This window comes from Rutilus rutilus, assembly GCF_951802725.1.
Source record: "Rutilus rutilus genome assembly, chromosome: 22".
Lineage (NCBI taxonomy): Eukaryota > Metazoa > Chordata > Actinopteri > Cypriniformes > Leuciscidae > Rutilus > Rutilus rutilus.
The window spans coordinates 23,986,766-24,010,980 of NC_140227.1; the positions used below are offsets into that span (position 1 = coordinate 23,986,766).

Genomic DNA, 24,215 nt, shown 5'->3' on the forward strand with positions numbered 1-24,215 from the left:
TCACACGTGAGTTCCAAATGTATCTAATAAAGTTTATTGACTGATTTTATTTTATTCTTTTAGAAACTCTACCATGACCCAATTTAAAATAAAAAATGATGTTTTAAAAAAATCTAATAAAATAAATAAATGAATAAATAAATCTAATCAGCTTTTACTAGTACATTCATTTATTTATTTAGTGAGTTAGTTATTAGATTTTTAGAAACTCTACCATGATATGTAATTTACAGAATTGATTAAACATAAGCAAAATGTTTGTTTTGTTGGAGTATCAGGGCTCTTTTCCATCGTCATTGCTCCACCAACCAAGTATTCACCATAACCTTGTCCCCTCACACTTTCCCCCTGCTGAGAAGGGTAGTTTTGTGCCCTTTGGGGCCCTGTGGGGGTGAGGGGTCTCCAGGCACCTGTAGCCCTTTAGTGCCCAGGCGGTTTCCATGTTTGGATCAGCGAGAGCTCGTCCTGCCACAGGTACTCTGGTTTCTTTCCTATGCACGGCCTGGGGGAGCAGTAGCCTGGGGATATAAAGAGAGTGGTTGAAGAATAAAACTGAACCCCAGAGTGGGAAGATCAGCTAGTCACTAAGAAAGGAGAGCAAGTGAACACTGCTGATGGGGCTTTGAGCGTGGAATGATTTTTACTCTTGTTTAGCCCTTTTTGTTTATTCTTTTAAGTGTCTGTTATGCATGTATGATCTAGTATGTGTACATCCTCCTCAGCCCCATATGTGTATACAAGAAACAAGTTTTTCATGTTTGTAAGATTATTTGGTGGATTGCTGGGTGTCATAAATGGCATAACACTGGTTTTTGTGGCATTAAAAGTGTCTGCACACTTTTAAACAAGGCTTTGGAATAATAATAGCAAAATTAAATAGGTAAGTAAATAAATATCTCATGCATCTCATGCATCTTTTTTGATGTGGTATAGGCATCTATCTGTTTATTATGTGTGATTGCACGTGTTTACATTATTGCATGTGCATTCAGTTCAAATTATTTTTTCAGCTGTGCATTTAGCCAACATCATGACATGTGACCTTAAAAGAAATAATCACCTTCAAATCACATGCTACTAGTAATTCTGAAAAATCCATTCTAAATAGCAACTTGCTAGCTAACCAAGAGCCTTTTGAAATAGTCTTAAGTTGTAATTTGCTTTACTGTTTGTCAAACTGTTTTGTCATTGGTAACACTTTGCTATCCAAACGTCTTTGCAAGCAACATTGGCCCCAACAAGCAATAAAAATTAGGGACTGAGGAAGGTGGACATGATTATTTACATCAGTCAAACTATCAGCATACATGCACTGGCCTCAAATTTAATATGCAGATTTGAGATTTAAGCTAATTATTGTATTTAAAAAAACATATATACACTACCGTTCAAAAAATTTGATCAGTAATTTACTTTTCTTTTTTTTTACTTACTATTTATAAAAACATCCTGGAAAAAATAATAAGCAGCGCAACTGTTTTCATCATTGATAATAATAAGAAATTTCTTGAGCACCAAATCAGCTTATAAGAATAATTTCTGAAGGATCATGTAATTGAGTAACCAATTTTCTCCTTTTTTTACTGAAATATTTGCCAAGAGAATTCACATGGTATGCTGATATGAATGACTGTTAGCTGAATGCCTGTAGTGAAACCTATCAGGCCGTACAGTATGTTCGAATACACATGGCCTGATATGTTTAAATCCTGCTTTGAGTTAAAAATCACTCCACACATAATGCCCAGTTCCCCTCCCCTGACCCTAATCTAAATGAACCCTCTCCACCCTCTCAACCCTGTTTCTGTCCTGTGTCTTTTCCTGTTCTCATTCCTCAAAACAATTCTTCCCCATCCAATTTCCTTTCCTTTCCTTTCCTTTCCTTTCCTTTCCTTTCCTTTCCTTTCCTTTCCTTTCCTTTCCTTTCCTTTCCTTTCCTTTCCTTTCCTTTCCTTTCCTTTCCTTTCCTTTCCTTTCCTCTCCTCTCCTCTCCTCTCCTCTCCTCTCCTCTCCTCTCCTCTCCATCAGCACTAAGCTGCCTTGGACCAACTCCAGCTGTCAAGCTGTTTATCATTTGGGCCTCCATTTGTTGAGTCTGACAAAGTGTGTGAAAAAGAGAGACCACAAGAGATGTGGAGAGACAGAGAGAACAATAGATATAGAAGGATATGGTAAAGGAAATAAAGGAACACAAGAAAAGAAGACTCCAGGTTGACAGTTGCTTCTCATTAATTGGTGTTTTTGACGTTTGTTCATCTTCTGTCCTTCATCTCATTCTCTCTCTCGCACTCACGCACATATGAAATGAAAGGTTATACCGTTTCATTATAACCTGTGATTATTTACTCACTGTCATGCTGTTTCAAACCTGTATGTTGTTTTTTCAATATGCCTCATTTTGTGTTCCATGGTTAAAAAAAAAAAACATCTTGCAGGTTTGATACAACATAAGGGTGAATAAATGACAAAATGTTATTCTTGAGTGAACTATTGCTGTAAGTCTTGTTCTCTCCACTGCTTAATGCTTTCTAAATGGATGCATTCTGGGTATAGGCATGGTCATATGACACACAAGCATCTCTGATTACCCAGAATACCTTGGTTTGGTGGAGGAAAGGCTTGCCCATTTGTTATAGTCTCACAATAAGAACAAAACGACTCAACAAATGATTATGCTTTTGGCACCTTCATTCTTAGAATAAAGAATGAAGTTATTACAAATACCTGCGAAGCATGTAAACAAATAGGTGCTGGAAGTTTGGATTGGTAAATTAGGTATGTGTGGGGTTGTGGACTGTATGTGCTGCTTGAAAGTTACTCAAATAAATACCGTCGAACACTGCCACCTTGAGGCGACAGCAGTGTGGCGGCCATTTTGGCTCCATTGCAGTCAGTTACGGATTCCACCTCCATTCTGGCTCAAGTGTCTGATACAGTGTGCTGATTCAGGGCTAAGGTGGCGAGAATCTCCCCCTGCTCTCAGAGTTGGCATGGTAGAGGGAGGATTCTCTCCTACTGCAGTGGGTTGTCCTAATCTATAAGTGTGACAAGTTTGAATCCTTAGTTATTGATTGGGGACAGGCCCTGAGTAAAGACCTGCCAAATACCTAGCAGGGGTTAGTGTATGAGAATGATTCAGTCAGAGTCAATATGGCAAAGAGCAGCAGACTCATGCTCAAAATTGCCACACACACACACACTTAGTGTGTGTGTGTGTGTGTGAATTGCAAGCATGATTTAATCACTATTAAAGCAGCTAAATTTGTTTAGCAGATCAGTTCACATTAATTTTATTATAATATTTGTATAATATTTTATTATAATATAATTAGATTTTATTATATGTATATAATAATATTACATAATTAAATATGATCATATGTGGATTATTATGATTCTGAAAACTGTGTGTGTATATATATATATATATATATATATATGAAGAGTTCAGATGCAAAAGCCTCTAAGTGCCATCTGAAATGTTCTTCTAGAATGATCATTTTTATCAAACTCGTATATTTAAGTTCAGTAATTTCACTTAAATGGCAATGAAGATTACCTATTAATTGTCATTTAAGTGAAATTACTGAACTTAAATATACGAGCTTGATAAAAATGATCATTCTAGAAGAAAATTTCAGATGGCACTCAGAGGCTTTTGCATCTGAACTCTTCATATATATATATATATATATATATATATAAAATCTTTTATCAGATAATGAGCTTGTTTGTGAAATGAACAGATAGATATGATCTTATCTTAGAACTGTACACTATCTCTCAACAGCTTTCTAAAGTTTTAAGGATTTCATCTGGATTTTGATTGAACCTTAGCTAATCCCTGCCTCCAACATTACTGGCAAAACCCACCTTAGCAACTGTTGCTGACTAATATGTGCCTATGGAGGAATTGCTTTGTTTGATAGTTTTACCCCAACATTTTACAGACATTATTAAACAAATATGCAAATAAGCATATATATGAATTTCATGAAAAACTCCAATTCACTCCTATGGGACTCACTGTAAGGCTTGTGTGAGCGAATAAAAGTAACCAAGTAGGCAGCGTTTGGCAAAGGGTCAGTTATATGTGTCTATATAATTGTTTTGGAATACATTACTTAAAGACGCACTAAGCAAAGTTCCAATAATGACCACTGTTGGAGGGGATGTTGTATCACACAAAAGCAGTTGTTTTTTAATTACCAATTCAGGTGAATTTGTCAGCCGTGATCAATTTTGCAATAATTTGAATTAACGTATGTGTCAAAAGTCCTATTATATGTGTAAAACATTGCTTGGTGCATCTTTAATTTTGTTTGACTTGACTTGATCTGTAGTTTTAAATATCTGAACACGGGGGCTTTCAACTCTTTTAATCATTCGCTGGAGTTTTTTTGCTTGGTCCTTTTTCTCTGTTTGTCTGTCTCTCATATTGATGTTGTTCCTCTGCAAACCACTCCCAGTATCTTGTTTCTTTTTCTGTCTCTCTTTCTCTTTTTCTGTGTGTGTGTATTCCTCTCTTTTCTGTCTCTTTCTTTCTTCCGCTGTCTGTCTCTAACCTCTCTTATGTCTACGCCTTGGTGATCAACAGGAGCCTCTCTCGGTAAAGTCTCCCCTCCTTATTGTCGCACGGCTACCGTCCAGCTCACGCGATGGCTTCTCTCTCTTTCTTTCTTTTTCCTTTCCCGACAATCCCTCCTCTTCCCTTCCTCTTTGCTCATCCACTCTGGTTCTCTCCATTCCACTGCTTGTTTTATTCTGCCCGTGACTTACATTGGTTATAACGGGTCCATCTGTGGACCTAAACGTCTGAACACAAAGTTACAGAAGAGATCGCACTTTTGTACACTGCTTACAGTACTGCACACCTTTCTCTGAGCACAGTCAGGAGCGAGTAATTGATTATTGGTAACCTGGACCTTTTCCAATGCGACTCAATCAATCTGTCATGAGCTGGCTGGTCTTCAGCTGGGACTTGCCTGGAAGTTCATAGTTAAAGACAGCTGTCTTGGCCGCTTGATTGAAGAGTTCACTTCTGTTTGTGTTTGGGACCTGTGTAAATACTTCAAAGAAATACCTCTGCCACATTCATAAGACTGAGCTTGGCTCAATAAGGATTAATGCTTGATGGCTAACACTGTCTACACTGGATGCAAGATCACTAACATTATCATTTAATAAATAAAATAAAATAACTTTATTCACAAATGTTAATTGTCATTTTTTTTACTATGAATATTATTAGTTATATATAGTCCTGTCAAATCGATTAATCGTGATTATTTGTGTGTTTATATAATATGTGTGTGTACATACATTACATGGATGCATATATATATATACACACACAGACACGCACACACATATTTATATATATTATATATATATAAATATAATATGATATATATACACACACATATTATATAAACACAAACTTTTATGTTAGATGCAATTAATCGCAATTTGACAGCACTAGTTATATATTTAAATAACCTCATCATTAACCCATTATTTACCTCAATTTTTCTTTTTTATATTTATTTTTAATTTGTTTTTTTTTGTTTTTTATTTACCAAGCATTCATTTATTTTCATGTCATTTATATATATATATATACCGTATATATATATACTGCATATAACCCGTGCAAAGTCCATTTAATTCCTCGATTTCTGTTTGCAATTAAGCAATTATTTTTATAACCTTGATCTTACAGCTGATTGATCCGTTATCATGAATATTTTAGGATAATCAATTTTGACGCTTTCCAGTGTAGACAGACTATGGCACTATACATCAAGTTTCCTGGTCAAAAAAATTCTTCAAAATGGCAAGCATTTCTTGACGATTTTCTTGTAAAAATCCAAATGGCAGGAAATTTATTGACAGTTTTTCCTTTTGTTTCCCTTATCAGTTTGAATGCAATGAAATGTCCTTGTAACTTGTCTTTGTCTCCTGGTTTGAGCTTCCTCAAGTTCTTCTAGGGACAAGATACAGTTGGACTCAAGTCCGCTAGCCTTTTGCATCTCAGTGAACCCTCAGTCTTGTCATGTTACCTACAATTAACACAAACAGCCTCCATATCCCAGACCTCCATTCCCTTGTCTGCTCTAACACAGCTAAAAAAAAACGAAAAAAGAAAGAAAGAGGTTTGGCTGGGCATTGCACCAGAAAATGCCTGACAGTTTTGATACTTACTTGAATGTGTTATGCTTTTGGAATGTCCAGAGAAGAAAACATCTGTCCAGAGAATCTGAAGGCCTGTGAAAACTTGCTTGAAGAAAAAAAAAATATTTTTGATAATAAGCATTCCACAACAAATTAGTCTACAACATAATATACGTATATATAATAGTATTAACTGTTGCATGGTGATATTGAAACTATCTTCTACATTAAGAGTAAAATGGAAGCTCGAAGAATGAACTAGAAGTGAAATGTGATGGGAATAGTTGGAGACGGTCTTTCAAAATGTCGTTATCACTCTTTCGTTCTCATTGTACAGCATGTTAATGTCCTGTTGTTTGCCTCCACTCCTCAGGGGGAGCAGTAAGGGGAAAGACATCAGTGTCATCAAGTCTCTGAGGGTCCTAAGGGTGCTTCGTCCACTCAAGACCATCAAACGTCTTCCTAAACTAAAAGTACAGTCAAAGACACACATATACCTACACAGCTGAGATGCATGTTATCGCATCATCCTGTTTTCCCATGTTTTGTTTTCTAAATGAGTGCACTACACTAATTTCATTCGTCTCCTTCTCCCAGGCGGTGTTTGACTGTGTAGTAAACTCTCTGAAGAACGTGTTGAACATCCTCATTGTCTACATGCTGTTCATGTTCATCTTCGCTGTGGTGGCCGTGCAGCTCTTTAAGGGACGATTCTTCTACTGTACCGACGAGTCCAAAGAGTTCGCCCGTGACTGCAGGTAAGGAGAGATGACCTGCAATTAAAGATGATTTTAGTCAAAAATCACAATTTTGCATGCAACAGGTATCCAAAAGTGACATGAATTTGGCGACGTGGTCCACAGTAATACACTTAAGGTCCGTTCACACCAATGATAACTATAAAGATACGTTTATCGATAACCATATTAGCATCCACACCAATGCATGATAACGGTCTGTTTATTATAAGCATGTGCTGACATTTGCCATTTTAAATGTTTCAACTTTTTAAAGTCGGGTGGATTCTGATTGGCGTCAATCTGATTGGCGTTTTTATCATTCTTTAGCTGGAAAAAATCATTCTAAAAAGTTGTTCCAACAATATTGTTCCTCTGTGTCATTACCGTTGTATAACCGATTAGAATTACAATCATTACTAAAACTTTATAGTTGTAGTTATCGTCCTTGGTGTGAACTGCCTATACACAACCATCATTATGAAAAAAGACAGTTTGTTGAGTTTTTCATGTGTATTTGTGTTTCAGGGGCGAATATTTGGTGTATGAGCGTAATAACGAGGTCAAATCGCAGAAGCGGGAGTGGAAGAAGTACGATTTCCACTACGACAACGTGCTTTGGGCCCTGCTTACTCTCTTTACTGTGTCCACTGGAGAGGGATGGCCGCAGTGAGTTGGCATTCTCTCAAAAATAAGCGCTTGTGTGTCATCTCTGGTGTCATCGCCTCTTCCTTTCTTTTCTCTTTCAGGGTGTTGAAGCACTCTGTGGACTCCACTTTTGAGGATCAGGGCCCGAGCCCAGGGTACAAGATGGAAATGTCCATCTTTTACGTGGTGTACTTCGTTGTCTTCCCCTTCTTCTTCGTAAACATCTTTGTAGCTCTCATCATCATCACTTTCCAGGAGCAAGGAGACAAGATGATGGAGGACTACAGCCTTGAAAAGAATGAGGTAATTGCTATTTTATTTACATCATTAAACCAAACTAACATACCTAATTTTGACCAAAATTTCAGGCAACATCCTATAAATCCTTCAACTGCATAGTGTGCATTGTGTTTATAAATTATATCTGAGATTGTGGACAGAGTTTAGTTGTATTCATTGCTAAAAAGTTGTTCAATGGTAAATAATTTTATATAATTAAAAATGTGGTATTTCAACCTACATTTTCAGACTCATTTTGAGTCAAAAGTTGCAATAGCCATTTGTGTACAAATGTGATTATAAACTTAAATATTGACTGAAAATCTCATCTGTGAAATTGTCAATTTTATTGCAAACTCTAGAAAGGAGCAGATTGCTAAATATATAAATATATTCTATTATTGTTGTTGTTGTTATTATTATGATTATTATTATTATTAAGTGTTTAAGTATTAAGTGTTTGTTAGTTCACTCAAAAATTTTAATTCTGTCATCAATTACTTACCATAATGTCATTCCAAACTTCGAAAACACAAATGAAGATATTTTTAATAAAATCTGAGAGATTTCTGTCCCTCCATTGACATTCTATGCAACTACCACTTTCATGCTTCAAAATGTTCATAAAGACAGTGAAAACTAATCCATATGAATCAAACAGTTTAGTACAATTTTAGGATAAAGAGTAGACTGACTTATGCCGTTGTGGCTCTATACATCAAGTTTCCTGGTCAAAAATTCCATATGAAAAGGGACGCGAGCGGAGCCAAAGGAAAGAAAAGAACTAAACAAAACCCAAGGCTATTCGCGTATAATCCTCTAATCTAACTAACAATAAAGAAAGTAAAGAAATCAAAAGTCTTCAGCCTTTACACACCCTAACTCAACTACACTATCCAAAATACAAAACTTACAGGTCACTTCTAACCAAGTGCATCTAATAGTGTTGCACAATGTATTTCACTTGACATCTTACCTGTCCACTTTTCCCCAGTATATGGTGAAAACAATGGGAAAATAACAAAAAATGTAAGAAATGCAAGATGACAAAACAAAAACGGTACAAATAAAGATTGTCACAGTTAGAACAACGCTAGCAAAAGGTTGGACTAAACAAGAGCAGTGAAAACAGTGATGTCACACAGGTTATTGATGATTGACAGCGAAAATGAAAACACAATGGCTTTCATCAAGGAATGACCCTAAGAGATGACAGAGCAAGAGAGAGCCACACACACAAAATAATAATAATAAATTAATAAAAAATATTTTTTGTACATATGGGCATCAGACACTCCAAGCACAAACACTTGGCAGAGGAACTGTTCGCTGGAAGTTGTTTGACTTTTCTACAGTTTGAGATAAAATTCCATAGATGAGGCATGAATAATTACATCATTAGAAAACTTAGTTTTCCTATTCATGTATATAAAACGGTGTTCCTAGGGCATAATCGTCTCATTTCAATTGAGATGATTACATTTGTGCACATTAATTTTTTATATTTAACCAAATGCAAATGTAAAAAAAAAATAGTTATGAGCATTATTCGGTTTTACTGCTGCACAGTTTTACTTTTCACTTGTCTTTCCACTGCAACAAACGTGCAACGTGATATGTCAGATGCTTCTTTCACTGTTTTCTGTTGTTCTGTGTCTTCTAGAGAGCCTGTATTGATTTTGCTATAAATGCCAAACCTCTAACGCGCCACATGCCTCAGAACAAGCAAAGCTTTCAGTACCGAATGTGGCAGTTTGTGGTGTCGCCTCCGTTTGAGTACAGTATCATGGCTCTCATTGCGCTCAACACAGTCGTCCTTATGATGAAGGTACGAGCTTCTTCTTCCTCCCCTAGCATCAATCATGTCTGTACATCCATCAGGGTCTACATTTTCATTAATCTATGTTTCCAGTATGACGGGGCCTCCGAGGCGTATGATAAAGTCCTGAAGAACCTGAATATCGTGTTCACGACACTCTTCTTCATGGAGTGTATTCTGAAAATCATTGCCTTTGGTATCAAAGTAAGTCGCGTTCATACATCCTGCTCTTCCTAGCATTACTCATTGCACAATCTAAAGATATCACCCATTATTAATTCATACATCCTGTTACTTTTTTAGACCTGAGATATTTATGAAACGTTTCTTTCCCTAACCCCTTTCGAAAAATGTGTTTGGGGAAAAAAAAAACATCTAATGCACTTGTCTGCCTGTCTCCATGGTGACAGGCATTTGATTGGCTATACTTCTTTAATAGTCTTGTCATTGGAGGATTGGGTCAAATATGGGTCCTCGCTCCCCGAGAACTCTGACATGATTGGTTAACTCACGCTCTCCTTTTGTTTCTCTGCAGAATTATTTCCGAGACGCTTGGAATATTTTTGATTTTGTGTCCGTTATCGGCAGCATCACAGATATTTTAGTGACAGAGTTTGGGGTAAGTGTACTTTTAGACAAGTTTAGAATGCAAATACAGATTGCAGTTTGATTAATGTTGGAATTGAATGGACAAATGTGAATTTATACACATAAATACATAAATACTCCTTTTAATCCCTGTAAATGCATCTCTTACAATCACTTCCCTTTCTTGTGACTGTAAAAAGTTGCATTCCCACACACATGAATATTTAAGTACTGAATATATAGCATGTATATGATATACATCAACCTATTATTACATACTTTTTCATACAGTATTTTACATGTTTAATGAGGAAGTTTTAAATGCAACACTTCAAACTTAATTGCTTGTCAGCAAAATGTTAAAACTTTTGTCTACTTGAATATTTACCTGTTCAGTCTTCCACATCATGTGTTCATGCTGTTGCTAAGTGTTGTGTGTATTTGTACTGGGATTTGTGTGTGAATGTCAGTGTTTGAGTGTGTACTTGTGCTGGTGTTGTTTCCTCACTGTGCTTTTTGGGTGCTCTGTCTATAAAAACTAGACAGACACTTTACTCTGATGTGTTACACTGAAGTTTGTGGGCTCTCCCAGTGGCCACACATTACACAATGTGGATTATTATTCCAACTTTCCCCTGAGCAGTATTATTTTTATACTATTACAGTATTTATACATATAATAATTTTAGTTTAACTTTCAGTAATTTTGTTATGTGCTTGTCATTTTTCTATTTATATTTTTCTTATTTAATTTTTGTATTTTAATATTTCTATTTAGCTGTATTTTTTTATTTCAGTTTTAGTTTTAGTAATGTTAGTTCTTCAACTGAAACATATTTCAGTTAGTTGCCAAGATAACATTTATCATTTTATCTAAAATTTAATAATTTAATAAAATATTTGATTTGATTTTAGCTTCATTTCAATCACCAAAGACTTTTTAATAAAATAATTTTCAGCCCCTGAGGTATTTAGCATTGTATTTGTAACATGGTTTAAAAAAAAAAAAGATTTTTAGGTCATAATCCTCATATTTTACTGTCTGGTCAAATCAGTAAAATATGGTTCGGCCACTGGAACAGCCTTGATAGTGAATCAATGCCCACAGTACCTGTGTTTGATTAATCAGCCTGTTGACTGTATCCATAACGACTTATTCCTGTTTTATCTTTTTACATGCTTTCTTTGTTCCTCTGATTTGTTGGCGATAAACCCATCCAATCCAAAACAAACAAAAAAAAATGCACTATGAAACTCTCATATCTTCCATCTCATATGTACCCATCCAAACCCCTCACACACTCACTGTACATGTATGCATCCATCTACTGCAACAACACATAGAATCCGGTTGGTTTGTAATTTATTCTCAGCTTCTATTGCATCCATTACCCCAAATCCCTTGCTCTTCCTTCCCTTCCTTCCTCAAAGCATGTGCTTCCAGTATAATGACCCCCAACCCCAAAGATGCTTGACAGTCGGACAGCTGCTCACATTAATGCTCATACACACTATTAGCAATAAAAAAAGCTCAAACAAAATAGGACTGGGTGGTATGATGGTTAAAATGTGTCAGTATTTATATCATGATACATTTATCCACACAGCTATTGTTTTTGCACAACGGGATAACTCTAAATAACTCTTTTGTGATTATATGTATTACCATAATGATGTAAAATTACTCATAAAAGTGTTTGGTCATACTGTCCACCCTAATAAAAAATACATATATGTATATTTAACCATATATGGGCAAATATCTAGTAAATTAAAGCAACTTTACTGACAAGTTGATTTACCTAAATGTATTTATAAGAGGTTAAAGACAGTTCATTAGATGACTCTTGCTCTTATTGACTCTAATCTACCCATTTACCCAGTGACTAATAAAAGCACTAGGTTTTGTTTTTGCATAAAAATGCCTTTACACATAAAAATACCTTTACACTTGGACAGTTAGTCACAGTCGTTGCCATGTCATCATTGAATGCCATGCACTTTAGCAAAAGCTGCATGATGACTTTTCTTTCATTACCTTATTTCTTCCCTCCTTTTCTCGACTCATCCGCCTGTTCTGCTCTACTGTAGTTCCTCCTCTGCATCTCACTCATTGAAATATGTGTATGCTGGAATGGGGGATTGGTCCTCAATAACCTGTCCACACAGTTGAGACTTATTATTTATTGTACCAAGTCTAAACGCAACATTTTGCTGACTGATTATATCAAATGTACTTAACTCTTTCCCTGCCACCGTTTTTAAAGTTGCCAGCCACCGCCAGTGTTTTTGATCATTTTCACAAAAATTTCATGGCCCCCAGAATATTTGTTTGCATGAATATCTGAACATGCAGTATATCAAACGAAGGAGCTGACCCTTTGCTTTTAAACAAAAAACCCTTTTTATCCTAGCTTTTTGTCAACACTTGAATGTGGGTAAGTGTCATTAAAAAAAGCTATATTTTGAGCAAAAAGACTACATCCAGATCTGATTCAGAACGATAATCGAAACATAGCTGGAGTAGATCCGAGTCCATCAAGTAACATTAGGCAGTTTTGATTTATATGCTGTTTAATTTTAGTGATCGCATTATTTTACATATGCATATGATTTATGAGATTGCTTGTTTCTGCATCTCCTTCTAGTGTGTTTTGATCAGGAGAGTCAGTACTCTTTCAAAAGAGGTGTAACAGCACCCCCTACCGTATAACAGTGAAAACACGGAAAGCCTGTCAATGGCGGGGAAGCGTTTTCTCACAAAATTTCCGTCAGTGGCGGGGAAAGTGTTAAAATACCACATTGAAAATGTGAATTTTTAAGTACTTCTAAAATGCCATGAAAAGACAGTTGGCATGACCTTTGTGTGTGGATTGGACCATTGAGAATTACATGACCAACAGCTAATCCCCATTGGCTAATGTTGTTGGTATTCTATTCCTTATGCCTGAACTTGCTAAGGCCTAAATAATGCGGTGCATCGGGCTGCTTCCATACTGTGACTTGCCTGTCTCAACAGATCAGTGCATTTGATTAAAAAAAGTTTATGCTTTAATATATGATTGGATGATGACTGTTACAGTTTAGTGATTGTTTTTTTTAGCCCCTACTGAATTAATTTGATAATTTTTTAGTGATCTTTTTTTTTTGTTTCGTTTTTTTTTTTTGTCAATCCCATTTTAAGTTTATTTTAAACATTACTTTATGTATATACCTTTATATGCAAAATATTTGTATAACTTATTGATTACTTTAACCCACTCTTTCCTTCTAAATTATAATTTTTTTATTTTACTAAAAAACTGATTTGTTATTAAGTAAACTGATTGTGATTTTCTTCTTCACTTTACCTCACATCTCTCTACTATATCTTCTGTCTCTTTTACATTCTCCATTTTCTTCTGGAACATTCTCCTCTGTCTCCGTTTCTACATTCGTTTCAATCTAATCTTCCCAGAATAACTTCATAAACCTGAGTTTTCTGAGACTCTTCCGAGCAGCGCGTCTCATTAAGCTCTTGAGGCAGGGCGAGACCATTCGCATTCTGCTTTGGACCTTTGTTCAGTCATTTAAGGTACGAAAACATCCACACCAATTCTCAAGATTTAAGATATATGCAAACATTTTTCACGCCAAAACCTTTACACCGATTATGATGCCAAATTTCATGCACTCTGAAGTCCCACCTTTCAGTTAAAAAAAAGAGAGACTATTTGATCTATACATAAAAAATGCATCCCTGCCTTAAAGGGATTTAAAGAGTGAATTAATTCTTTGAAATTATTTTGAATATTGTAATTAATTGTTTGGCATCTGAACATTTTACAAATTGAGCTCATTTATGGAATTGAACATTTTTTAAAAATTCTCCAAAAATGAACAAAAAAAATTAGATCACTGCAGTGCATTATTTCATGCAATATCATAGAGGCACATTGTATTGATTGTAGAGATGTAATACTTTATAAATTCTTGTGGTCTTATAACGTTTAAATAAAAGCATAGTGACAAATGCACTCAACCTATTTTACAGTTTGCCAACCATCAAAATTCAAATTTCATCCACCTTTCATGCTGTTTTTGTCTTTTTACAGGCTCTGCCATATGTGTGCCTGCTCATTGCAATTCTGTTCTTCATCTATGCCATCATTGGCATGCAGGTAACAGCTGTTCTGTTTAAAATGAGCTCTAACATCACTGTGAGTTTTTAAAGAGCTAAATCAAGACAAAATAAAACTTCTATCAAAACATTTAAATGGCATATGGTTGCTGGGATATCACATCTGTGAATGTTGTGATGTGTGCATAAGTTTTATATCTGCTCTGTGATGCTTTAGTTGTTTGGGAACTTGGATATTGAAGAAGAAGAAGACAGTGCGATCAACGAACACAACAACTTCAGAACCTTCATCATGGCCCTAATGCTCCTTTTCAGGTCCATCCTGTGTCTTTACCAGTGTTATTTTAGTATTGCTATTATTATTTTGAATTAGCTTGTTGTTGTTTTTTTATTATTATTATTTTAGCATTAAGTTACAGTGTTTTGTCATTTTTACTATTTAGATTTAATTTATTAAAATTTTAGTACTTCCAATTAAACCTTTCTATTTTGTTTTTAGGAGCAAGACTTCAAAAACCCACCAAAACCTTCACTTTTAGCTTTAGTTTTAGTAATTTTGTCTGCTTTTTATCATTTTTTTTTTATATATATATATATATTTCTGTTTAGCTTTAATTTGTTTTCATTTCAGTTCTTTTATTTGAAGTTAGAACTTTTTTAAGGTTTTCTAAGTATAAGTTTTTCCTACTAATAGTATATATAATATATTTTTTGTCAGTTAACAAAAACTTTTTTTAATATTATGTATGTGTGTGTTTTGGTAACAGGAGTGCCACTGGCGAGGCATGGCATGAGATCATGCTGGCATGTCTCGGAGGAAAGAAGTGTGATGTTAAATCTGGGAACGAAGGGCCAGAGTGCGGCAGCAACTTTGCCTATGTATACTTTGTTTCTTTCATCTTCCTCTGTTCTTTCCTGGTGAGAACAACCTCCACTTGGTTCTTTACTCCTTCCTTTACCTTAAAGAGTCATGAACTGAGAATTAAAATTTTCCTTGAAAGTTACCTTTTTAGCCCCGCCCACCAAATCGCGTATACCATGTATTATGTAAATAACAGAGAGACGCTAACGCTAGGTTACTAGAGCTAACAAGCTAAAGATGAAGATGGCTTCGGGGACGGCAAGACGTTGTGCAGTGTCAGGTTGTGGAAAAACTCAGTCGTTGCATTTCCTTCCTTCAGATCCCAACGTAAGGATTGCGTAGTTGAAGTTTATTTTTAATACAGTTCCAGATCGCGTTAGTAAGAAGCTGTCCATTTGTTCGCTACATTTTACTTCGGATTCCTTTGTAAACAAGGCACAGTTCGATGCAGGATTTGCTTGAGAGACTGAAATTTAAAAAAGAAGCTGTGCCCTTCTGTATTGGATCTGACAGGAACAGCTCAACACACATCTGTGAAACATTTTTTCTTTATCCTGTCTTACTATTGCTTTGTTATAGGTCATTTGATATGTTAATATGTGTACAAAATTACAACAGCGTCCATTGATGAAGGATTAAGTCTGTCAAAAAGACACGCAGATTTTCACATCGGTGGGCACTCAGCTGTCCTTTCAAACTTTGGGACCTAATTGGTTTAATCTATTTTACATATGCAACACTATTACCCAATAATAGCAGTGGGCGGTTACTTCCAAGTCTTCCATGCGGCACACCCAGTGTTTCAGGACCGAGGCTCAAAAACAGGGTAGAAAATAGCCTATTACTTACTAATTATGATGTTTTTTTAGGTGAAAACCTTTCTAATACTATTAGTAGACCACAAAGAACAGTACAAAATAATAAAAAAAGGCAGTTCATGACCCCTTTAATCACATTTTTTAACATTTGACTTTTTCTCTCAGAGATGCATCTGTATATTTTTCGCTTCAAAGCAGTTGATTCAGTATGTTTTTGGGTGGTCTGTTTATGTGTTTAGATGCTGAATCTCTTCGTTGCTGTCATCATGGATAACTTTGAGTACTTGACCAGGGACTCCTCCATCCTGGGTCCACATCATTTGGATGAGTATGTCAGGATATGGGCAGAGTACGACCCAGCAGCCTGGTGAGTTGCACGCACAACTTTTTATCACACACACACACTTTGCTAACAAAAACACATTTTAAATATGCTCATATTCTTTTAGGGCCCGTTTACACCTGGTCACTTCATGCGTTTTTACTGATCGGATAGCTGTCAGATTTAACAAAACGATTCCATTTACACTTGGTCGCATAAATGTGTTTAAGCAAAACGGATATAAATCCGATAAATTCCCGCGCTATAAGCAGATTTAATTTAGTTCACATCACCGAAAGCAACAGATACGAGCTGCATTTTATTGATCATCAGCTAATTTCAAAATCAAAGACCGCAATAGGAGAGAGAGAGCACTGGTAAGATCATTTAGTTTCTTTACTTTTAATGAAGATGATTGTGTGTTGAGCGTCTGCCACTTACTTTCAGTTTTATTTGCGGTAGTTTGCTCGTTGGCTTGATAAAGAGATACTCTGCTTATCTGCGGCGATGCGTGTTGCAGTAGCGCCATCGTATCTGGCTATAACATGTCATATAGCCAATAACACTCTCTCACGCGTTTATTTTTAGCATTGTTTGGAGGAGTAAAATTTACATATGTGGTTTCAACAACCAGATGCATTTTCATTTGTCCAGTTTCATCTGGAATGCGGCCCAGACCACCTCCTGATGTGGTTCGAGCGATCGGATTTAAATCCGTCTCGAATGTATTTCGGAGGGCATTTACACCTGGTCTTTTCGCAATCGGATAACTATCCGATCACAGAAAACGCATGAAGTGACCAGGTGTAAACAGGCCTATAGACACACGTGCAAGCATTGATATTTCCTTTAAATTGTATAATGTAAATCCTAAATCAATTGCAACAATTTGTAAAAACATGCTTACTGCAAGCTAACAAACACTGTAACATTCTAAAGATTATTTTATCACAGATAAGTGCACACAAACTAACTTAAAAACTAACCATTCTTCTCCATAGCTCTTATGTCTTTTGTTACTGAAAACATCCCCAAAATGTCCCAAAACACTGTCCATGGTCACTCAAGATAAAGCCCTGTCACAAATAGTGGATCTCAAACTCTCAAAATGCCCCAATGTTTGTCTTTAAATCCTTCCTATCCCATCCTAGGACAGATGTGACCACTGAAGTCTGATTTCTTGTCACATATGTAGATGAGCCCGATTGTACCAACTGCACAAACTCTGTCTGCCCAGTCAGTAGTGTCTCCCACTTCCCCCCGTCCCAGTGCTTGCCTCATTCTCAAGTGCTGTTCTGCAGGAGCGCATGGAGATGGTCTGAAGAAGCTCAAGAAGAAAAATAATAATAATAATATGTGTATAAGAACTACAGCAAGAATCAGAGGAAGTAATTTAAAAGAATATAAGCGAGAGAGAGAGTTGAACGTAAGACCCTGTGCATGGCAGATTCTGACTTCACAATGACTTAATTCTCCCATCTTTACGGCTCAGGTGTGCATGGCAAACATCTTCACAGACAAGCTGTCGCAGCTTATTTCTGTACTTGCCACTGCATACAAACGTTAACAAAATACACCTCATGTATTTTGCCTGTAAAGCCCACATAGCTGTCACTGTATGCAGTTCAATTAAGTCATTGGACTCGTAAAGATGAGAGAGCCTCTCATGTGCACGGTCATATCAGTGGATTCGTTTACTCCGCACCGTGATAGGGGGAGGATTCAGAACAGCACTAAAGATCATTCAAGGACAGCTGTACCAAATCTTTTTTTTTTTTCTTTTTTTTTTTTTCTCGGTGATTTCACTTACATGCATATAGCTGAGGTTTATTGCACTGGATTTTGACATGCATTGAAATCTCGGCTACAGTAACCCTCACATGCATGTTTCAATTCATCCAAGACAATGGCCCCTTTTCACATTTCCAGGTTTTTATTACGGAAGTAAACTATAGCATGAGAACTGTCTTAAGAGGGAAATGGGCATTTATTTATAATGGCTGTAGCATGCTTCTATGCATTTATTTATTTAGTTTATAATATTTGTAATATTTGGTTTGAATTATTTGCACCCTTGGTAAATATGTTCAAAGAAGGCTGTGGTAATAAATCTGCATTGTTTATCCTTTTGATCTTTCATCAAAACAAATCTAACCTTTCTAATTTTGCTAATATTGCTAACAAATCTATTATTGCTAGTTTTTAATTAGTGTGGAAATTCATCATCACAGTCTTGTGAAAAGTGTCCATTCCAGGAAGATTTCAGTCTTTCGTATGACCTGAACATGTTTGTTATAGCTTAAAATCGGTTGGGCTGTCCTTCGAATGATCTGGGTTTCTCTTGGTTTGAGGCAGTGGAACAACTTCACTGGGTTTGGTCTGTGATTTGTCAATGGATATGTGTGCTTTTATTCTCTTGTTCTTTGTGCTCCTCCTCTTGTTTCACTATTTTTTCTTCTTCCTCTCCATCTCCTCTTTGGCTCTCTGGCTCTCTTTTTTTCTCTCTTTTCCTGTGTTTGCCCCCTCTCTAACCTCCCTGTATTCTTCTTGCAGCGGGCGCATTCATTATAAGGATATGTACAGTTTATTGCGGGTTATCGACCCCCCGCTGGGCTTAGGCAAGAAATGTCCTCATAGGGTGGCCTGCAAGGTTTGGATCCTACTAAACAAAAAACTTAAGCACCTGCTCGCATTGAAGACTGGAATGAATGTTGCTTTTCTTTTTTTATATATTTTCTTTTTTCAGTTTCTTTACTCTTCTCCACAGTTTTTCTTCTTTTACTTGAAATTCATTTTTGTTATTTTATTTGCCATCTCTGTATGCATTCTGATATGACAAATGAGAATGTGCAGGACAATGCAGACACCTTTTTAGAAGCATGACATGCACTGCCATCGACAGCCAAGTCTGTACGAACCTCTCTGTGGAATAAACCACTCTTAACAGCCCAAAAAAAAAAAAAAAAAAACACAATCGAACGAATCAGTCATTTTGTTATTTTTTTTCTTTCTGCTTGCTGTTGAACCATGCCTTGGCAAACTGGGTGTAACAGTGTGCATTGTTCTTGTTTGGGGACGAAGTGAGGGTTGGGGATCAGAGGACTGCATTGACGTGACTGCCATAGTTCACCACCAAGCAGCGGAGCTTTTCTTTGCCTGTTTGAAGCCCCACTGCAGTTCTATGGGACCGTCCTACGATCGCATAGAACAGTGTTTTTACTAGGACTAAAAACCAGCTTCCCCTCCTCCTGTTTAACCTCCAGCCAATCAAGAGCTCTCACGCTCTCAAAACCCCGCCCCTCGCCCAGACCAAAACAATAACCTATGTGTCTTTGTTTTTCCTTCTTGCCGTTCTTATTTCCTCCTCCTTTCTCCTTTTTTGGTTTAAATCCCACCATCCTCCGGTTTGTCCCCCTCCATTGTTTCTCTTCTTGTCCATTGTTTTATTCGTCCTTCGTTGTCCTCCTATCCCCCCCCCCCCCCCCCCGTTCTCCTCGTTTAATTTTTGGGGTTCTCACCCCTCCCCTCCCACCCCACTCCCCCTTACAGCGGCAGGATCAGTTACACTGATATGTATGAGATGCTCAGGCACATGTGTCCTCCGCTAGGCCTGGGAAAGAGGTGCCCGGCTCGGGTCGCCTACAAGGTTAGCGGCAGCAGCCCGCCGTGGGTGCGCCACAGCCAATCAAAGCTGTCCGTTTTTTTTTTTCTGTTAGTGTTGGTGTTGGTGAGCTGCTGTATCTTTCTTTTTACATTGTGGGGTACCGGTGAAAGTGTTAGCCAGCTGACACACACACACGTACGCACACATCCACTGGAGAGCGGGAACGGAGGGTACCTTGCCAGCCCTTCTGCACCGTACTCAAATACTCACTCACTCACATGCAGATGCAAATGATTTTGTTGCAAAACAGCAACTGTTAACTTTTTTTGCAGTCTTATTGTTAGAGATGATGCGTTTATTAATTTAGACATTTGTTAAAATCAACATGAAATCAAAATAGATCCTATTTAGTTTCTTAATGCACTTACCAGGTCTTATTCATTGGTGCAGTATTATTCCGACCCCCAAAAAGGTTTTCTTCATAATCTTTCATCAAAAGTTAATTAGTAGTTCCTCCTCTGCAACAACTCAAATGAATTCCTAGTGAATAAAATAAAGTCGCCTACAACTTTTGTTCTCTTTGAATATCCAGTTTCACTCATGAATATCACATTGCAGAAGTAAAATGTTTTTTGAATGCCGTTTCATGTTGACTTTAACTTGAAAACAAGGAATCTTGCATTATTTTCGCATTATGTTTTCCATGTGCATTGCAGAAATAGAGCCTGTGATTAACTTGAAATACAAATATGAAGCATATAGACAGAAATATACATGTTTCACTGTGTGCGTGTACAGAAGGACTGGGAAGGATTGTGTGCCTTTGGTCCTCTGCGTCTCTCCCTCCAGTGGATGATTCCTAAAGTCTACAGATGTCCAGTATATTTTCCATGAGTTTGGCAGATGACACTTCCGTAGGTTCAGCTAGTGCGATCACACAGCTTTTAGGAGTCTTTAGACTCACTTTATCCTTTTGATTTTTTTCCAGCAAATCCACTAGAATCACAGATAAGCTTTCCCACCTGTCCTTCGTTTGATTCTGTCAATGCAGTTCTGACCTGTTTCCGTTCCCCTCTCTCTTTCTGTCTTACTGTCTCTCACTCTATCTTTTCTTCCCCCCCACATTCCTCCAATTTGCATTTTCAGCCACTACATCTCTGCATCCTTCTCCTTTCTTTCTTCTGCTCTCTCTCTCTCTCTCTCTCTCTCTCTCTCTCTCTTTTACATCCTGTCTCCTTCTCCCTCTCTCTCATTTCTTCACTTTTGTCAGCATGCTTCTTAATTATGCAAATAGTAATAATCTGAATGCATCCTTATGTGACAGTTACATCCAGCCATTTTACATGTCATTACATGTTCATTATAGGCCATGGACCTTAGTCAGATTAGATGATGGTGTGTTTAGTTTGAGGTGAATGAAACCAGAGCCATGTTGTTAGTTTTTATTTTTTTATTTTTTATACAAAATATTATTTGTCTCTGTCTATTTGCAGGTGGAGACTGTAATTAATGTCCCATGATGTATATCTGTGTAGTCTCTTTTCAATACAATTCATGCTTATACTGTGTACAAAACAATGATTTGTTCTTACGCCATTCACTATTTTCTGCATAGTGAATCTCTTGTACAATACTGTTCAAAAGTTTGAGGTTGGTAAGATTTTCTCTTATATGCACCAAGGTTGCATTTATTTGATCAAAAATATAAGAATAGTAATATTGTGAGATATTATTATTATGATTTAAAATAGCTGTTTTTTATTTTGATATTTTAAAATATGATTTTCCAGTCTTCAGTGTCACGTGATCCTTCAGAAATCATTCTAATTTGTTGATTTGGTCTTCAAGAGATGTTGGTTATTATTATCAATGCTGAAAACAGTTGAGCTGCTTAATATTTTTGTGGAATTTTTTTTATATATATAAAAAATAAATATATAAATTTTTCTTTAATACATTTTTTTCTTTTATTATTAACATTTCTTTAGAAAAAACTAAACTTTTGAACAGTGGGGGTTTTGAGGACAGAGTGAGCTAAAATTTGTGTATTTTGAAAATTTTGCAGAAAATGCACACATTTCTAAGGAAAAAAACTACTTGATTTCTCATGTGACCATTCAGTCGGAGATTGGAAACATCATATTTCATGCGTTTTCTTGCTGTTCACACTACAAATAGTTTTGCAAGTAATAGTTTTCTGGAATTTTTTGTCCACTGCATGTTTCATCAGCTGTACACAGCGATATGGTTGTACTTGGACAGACAGTACTTCCACTTTTATAATTTACGTCTAATTACAACTGGCGTCTACACTGACTAAGATCCACTGAACGGATTTCCTCTATGCAAGCATGGACAGTTTTAATGTGGTAGACATTTTGTGAAGTGCAATTTAATTACAAGCTCTCAAAGCTTTACTCAGACTCCCTTCACTTCTACCTCTTCCTTTCACTTTCCTCACTCTCTGATTTCCCCTCATCTCAAACAAACAACATTCTTCTTTTTTGCTCTCTTTCTCCTCTCAGACTTTCTCTCTATCCATTGCCAAGCACACCACTCCCCCCCACCCCTTCTCATTATTTTTATATGTGGTGCATATCTCATAGCTTTCCAGTCTGAAGTGAACTAACCTCTATACCTGTTGCCCCTAATCCAGTCCTACACCTCTCGGTGTACAACACAGCCATTTTTCCTCTTTAACTCTGTAGGGAATGCCACCCCTTATCTGACCTTAAAAAAAAAAAAACTGCACCCGTTTTGCATCGAGAGATCAGAAAAAAATAAAAAAAAATAATGCAAAATATCACTTAACCCTATGAGAAATCACCCAATGAAAGATGCTAAACTAACCCAAAAATACAAGTGGTCAATAAAAGATGAAATGATACTCTCTCTGCGCGGCTGCACTGCTCTTGTTCTGTGAGGGATGGGGAGGGAGGAGGGGGGGTGCATGCACTGCATGCTGCATGAAGTAGGGGTTGATGTTCGGGTGGGCCGGGACCGTTGGGGAGGGCGGGTCGCCACTAAACTCCTATTTGGGGTCCTGCTGCATTGCATGCGCTTCTGCATGACCACCACTGGAACCCGGCTCGTACTCGTTGGTATTTACACCTCCAAGGAACGACGGACTGGTCTGAAATGGGCACACGCGTATACACAGGCTCACACATGCTCACTTTTTGTCACACTAATGCCATGTGGTGTGCTTGTGTGTTCCAACTCTATGAAGGTACATTCAATGCATGGAAATAGGCATCTAAAAACTGCTGGTTTTAGGTGCCCTTTCATTCATTGGTTTGTCCAAAATATACAACCTCCAACAGGTAGGGGGAGCTCTTTAGCAGTAGTCTTTTGAAATAAATGTCAAATTTAGCTGATATTTGTTTCCTCAGCCTTTGCCAGCTGATTCAGGGTATGTAACTTACTGTTAATTGCACAAAAAAGTACTTTAAAATGTATACATTTGCATTAGATACAGTATATCAAACCAAGTGGCATTCGCAAACAAGAGATGCTTATGTGAGTGACATTTATGCCTGATCTGAGATCAGTTTTCACTGGCAGAGAAACACTGAGGAACTACATCCTGTGTGATACTGCTCCTGTTATCTGTGAGGGCTCCAATTAAGTTACTTAATTGATGTGTATGTATTGTATATGTTCTATAAGATGTGTGAATGGTTCATTCACACATTACAAGGTTGCAGGATGTGTATTGGTCAATCATTTGTCAGTCTAAGAAAACTGCTCTCACAGATGTCAACGAAATCTCCCTTTTTTGTGTGGTTGTATGAGTATCACCTGAAAATGAATTGCATGATGCATGGTTTGTACACAACCACTGCATCAAAAGAAAGTCAGAACTACAATCAAATGATCTGTTTAACAGCTTAATCTACTGAAATTTGTATGGCTAGAAGTTTATTTTTTGGCTACAGACTGCTGAGCTCCCCAAGCCTTTTATTAGTCCACCAAAGCATCTGACTGGAGGTTTAACTTACACAGCCCCGCCCTCATCCCCTCTGATTGGCTCTCCACAGAGACTGCTACGTATGGACCTCCCTGTTGCTGATGATAACACGGTGCATTTCAACTCTACTCTGATGGCTTTGATACGCACAGCTCTGGACATCAAAATCGCCAAGGGTACAGAACGACATCCCTCTTTCTTGTATACTGTATTTTATTAACTTTTGTATTCTATTTTTACACAAATTTAAACCGATTTGAGTCAGATATGCACT

The 24,215-nt window shown here is 36.9% G+C and overlaps 1 protein-coding gene across 7 annotated transcripts in view; it reads left to right on the plus strand.

Moving 5' to 3' along the window:
- cacna1ab (calcium channel, voltage-dependent, P/Q type, alpha 1A subunit, b) overlaps positions 1-24,215 on the plus strand; it is a 77,788-nt gene that overhangs the window by 31,724 nt on the left and 21,849 nt on the right. For all 7 annotated transcript variants that reach the window (XM_084394985.1, XM_084394991.1, XM_084394987.1 and 4 more), the window contains 14 exons: positions 6,548-6,647; positions 6,772-6,932; positions 7,440-7,580; positions 7,661-7,862; positions 9,502-9,666; positions 9,751-9,861; positions 10,193-10,276; positions 13,703-13,819; positions 14,340-14,405; positions 14,583-14,680; positions 15,133-15,283; positions 16,285-16,412; positions 18,921-19,017; positions 24,012-24,117. In XM_084394985.1, the coding sequence (XP_084251111.1) occupies positions 6,548-6,647; positions 6,772-6,932; positions 7,440-7,580; positions 7,661-7,862; positions 9,502-9,666; positions 9,751-9,861; positions 10,193-10,276; positions 13,703-13,819; positions 14,340-14,405; positions 14,583-14,680; positions 15,133-15,283; positions 16,285-16,412; positions 18,921-19,017; positions 24,012-24,117 (1,727 nt within the window). The remainder of the gene's footprint in view (positions 1-6,547; positions 6,648-6,771; positions 6,933-7,439; positions 7,581-7,660; positions 7,863-9,501; positions 9,667-9,750; positions 9,862-10,192; positions 10,277-13,702; positions 13,820-14,339; positions 14,406-14,582; positions 14,681-15,132; positions 15,284-16,284; positions 16,413-18,920; positions 19,018-24,011; positions 24,118-24,215) is intronic.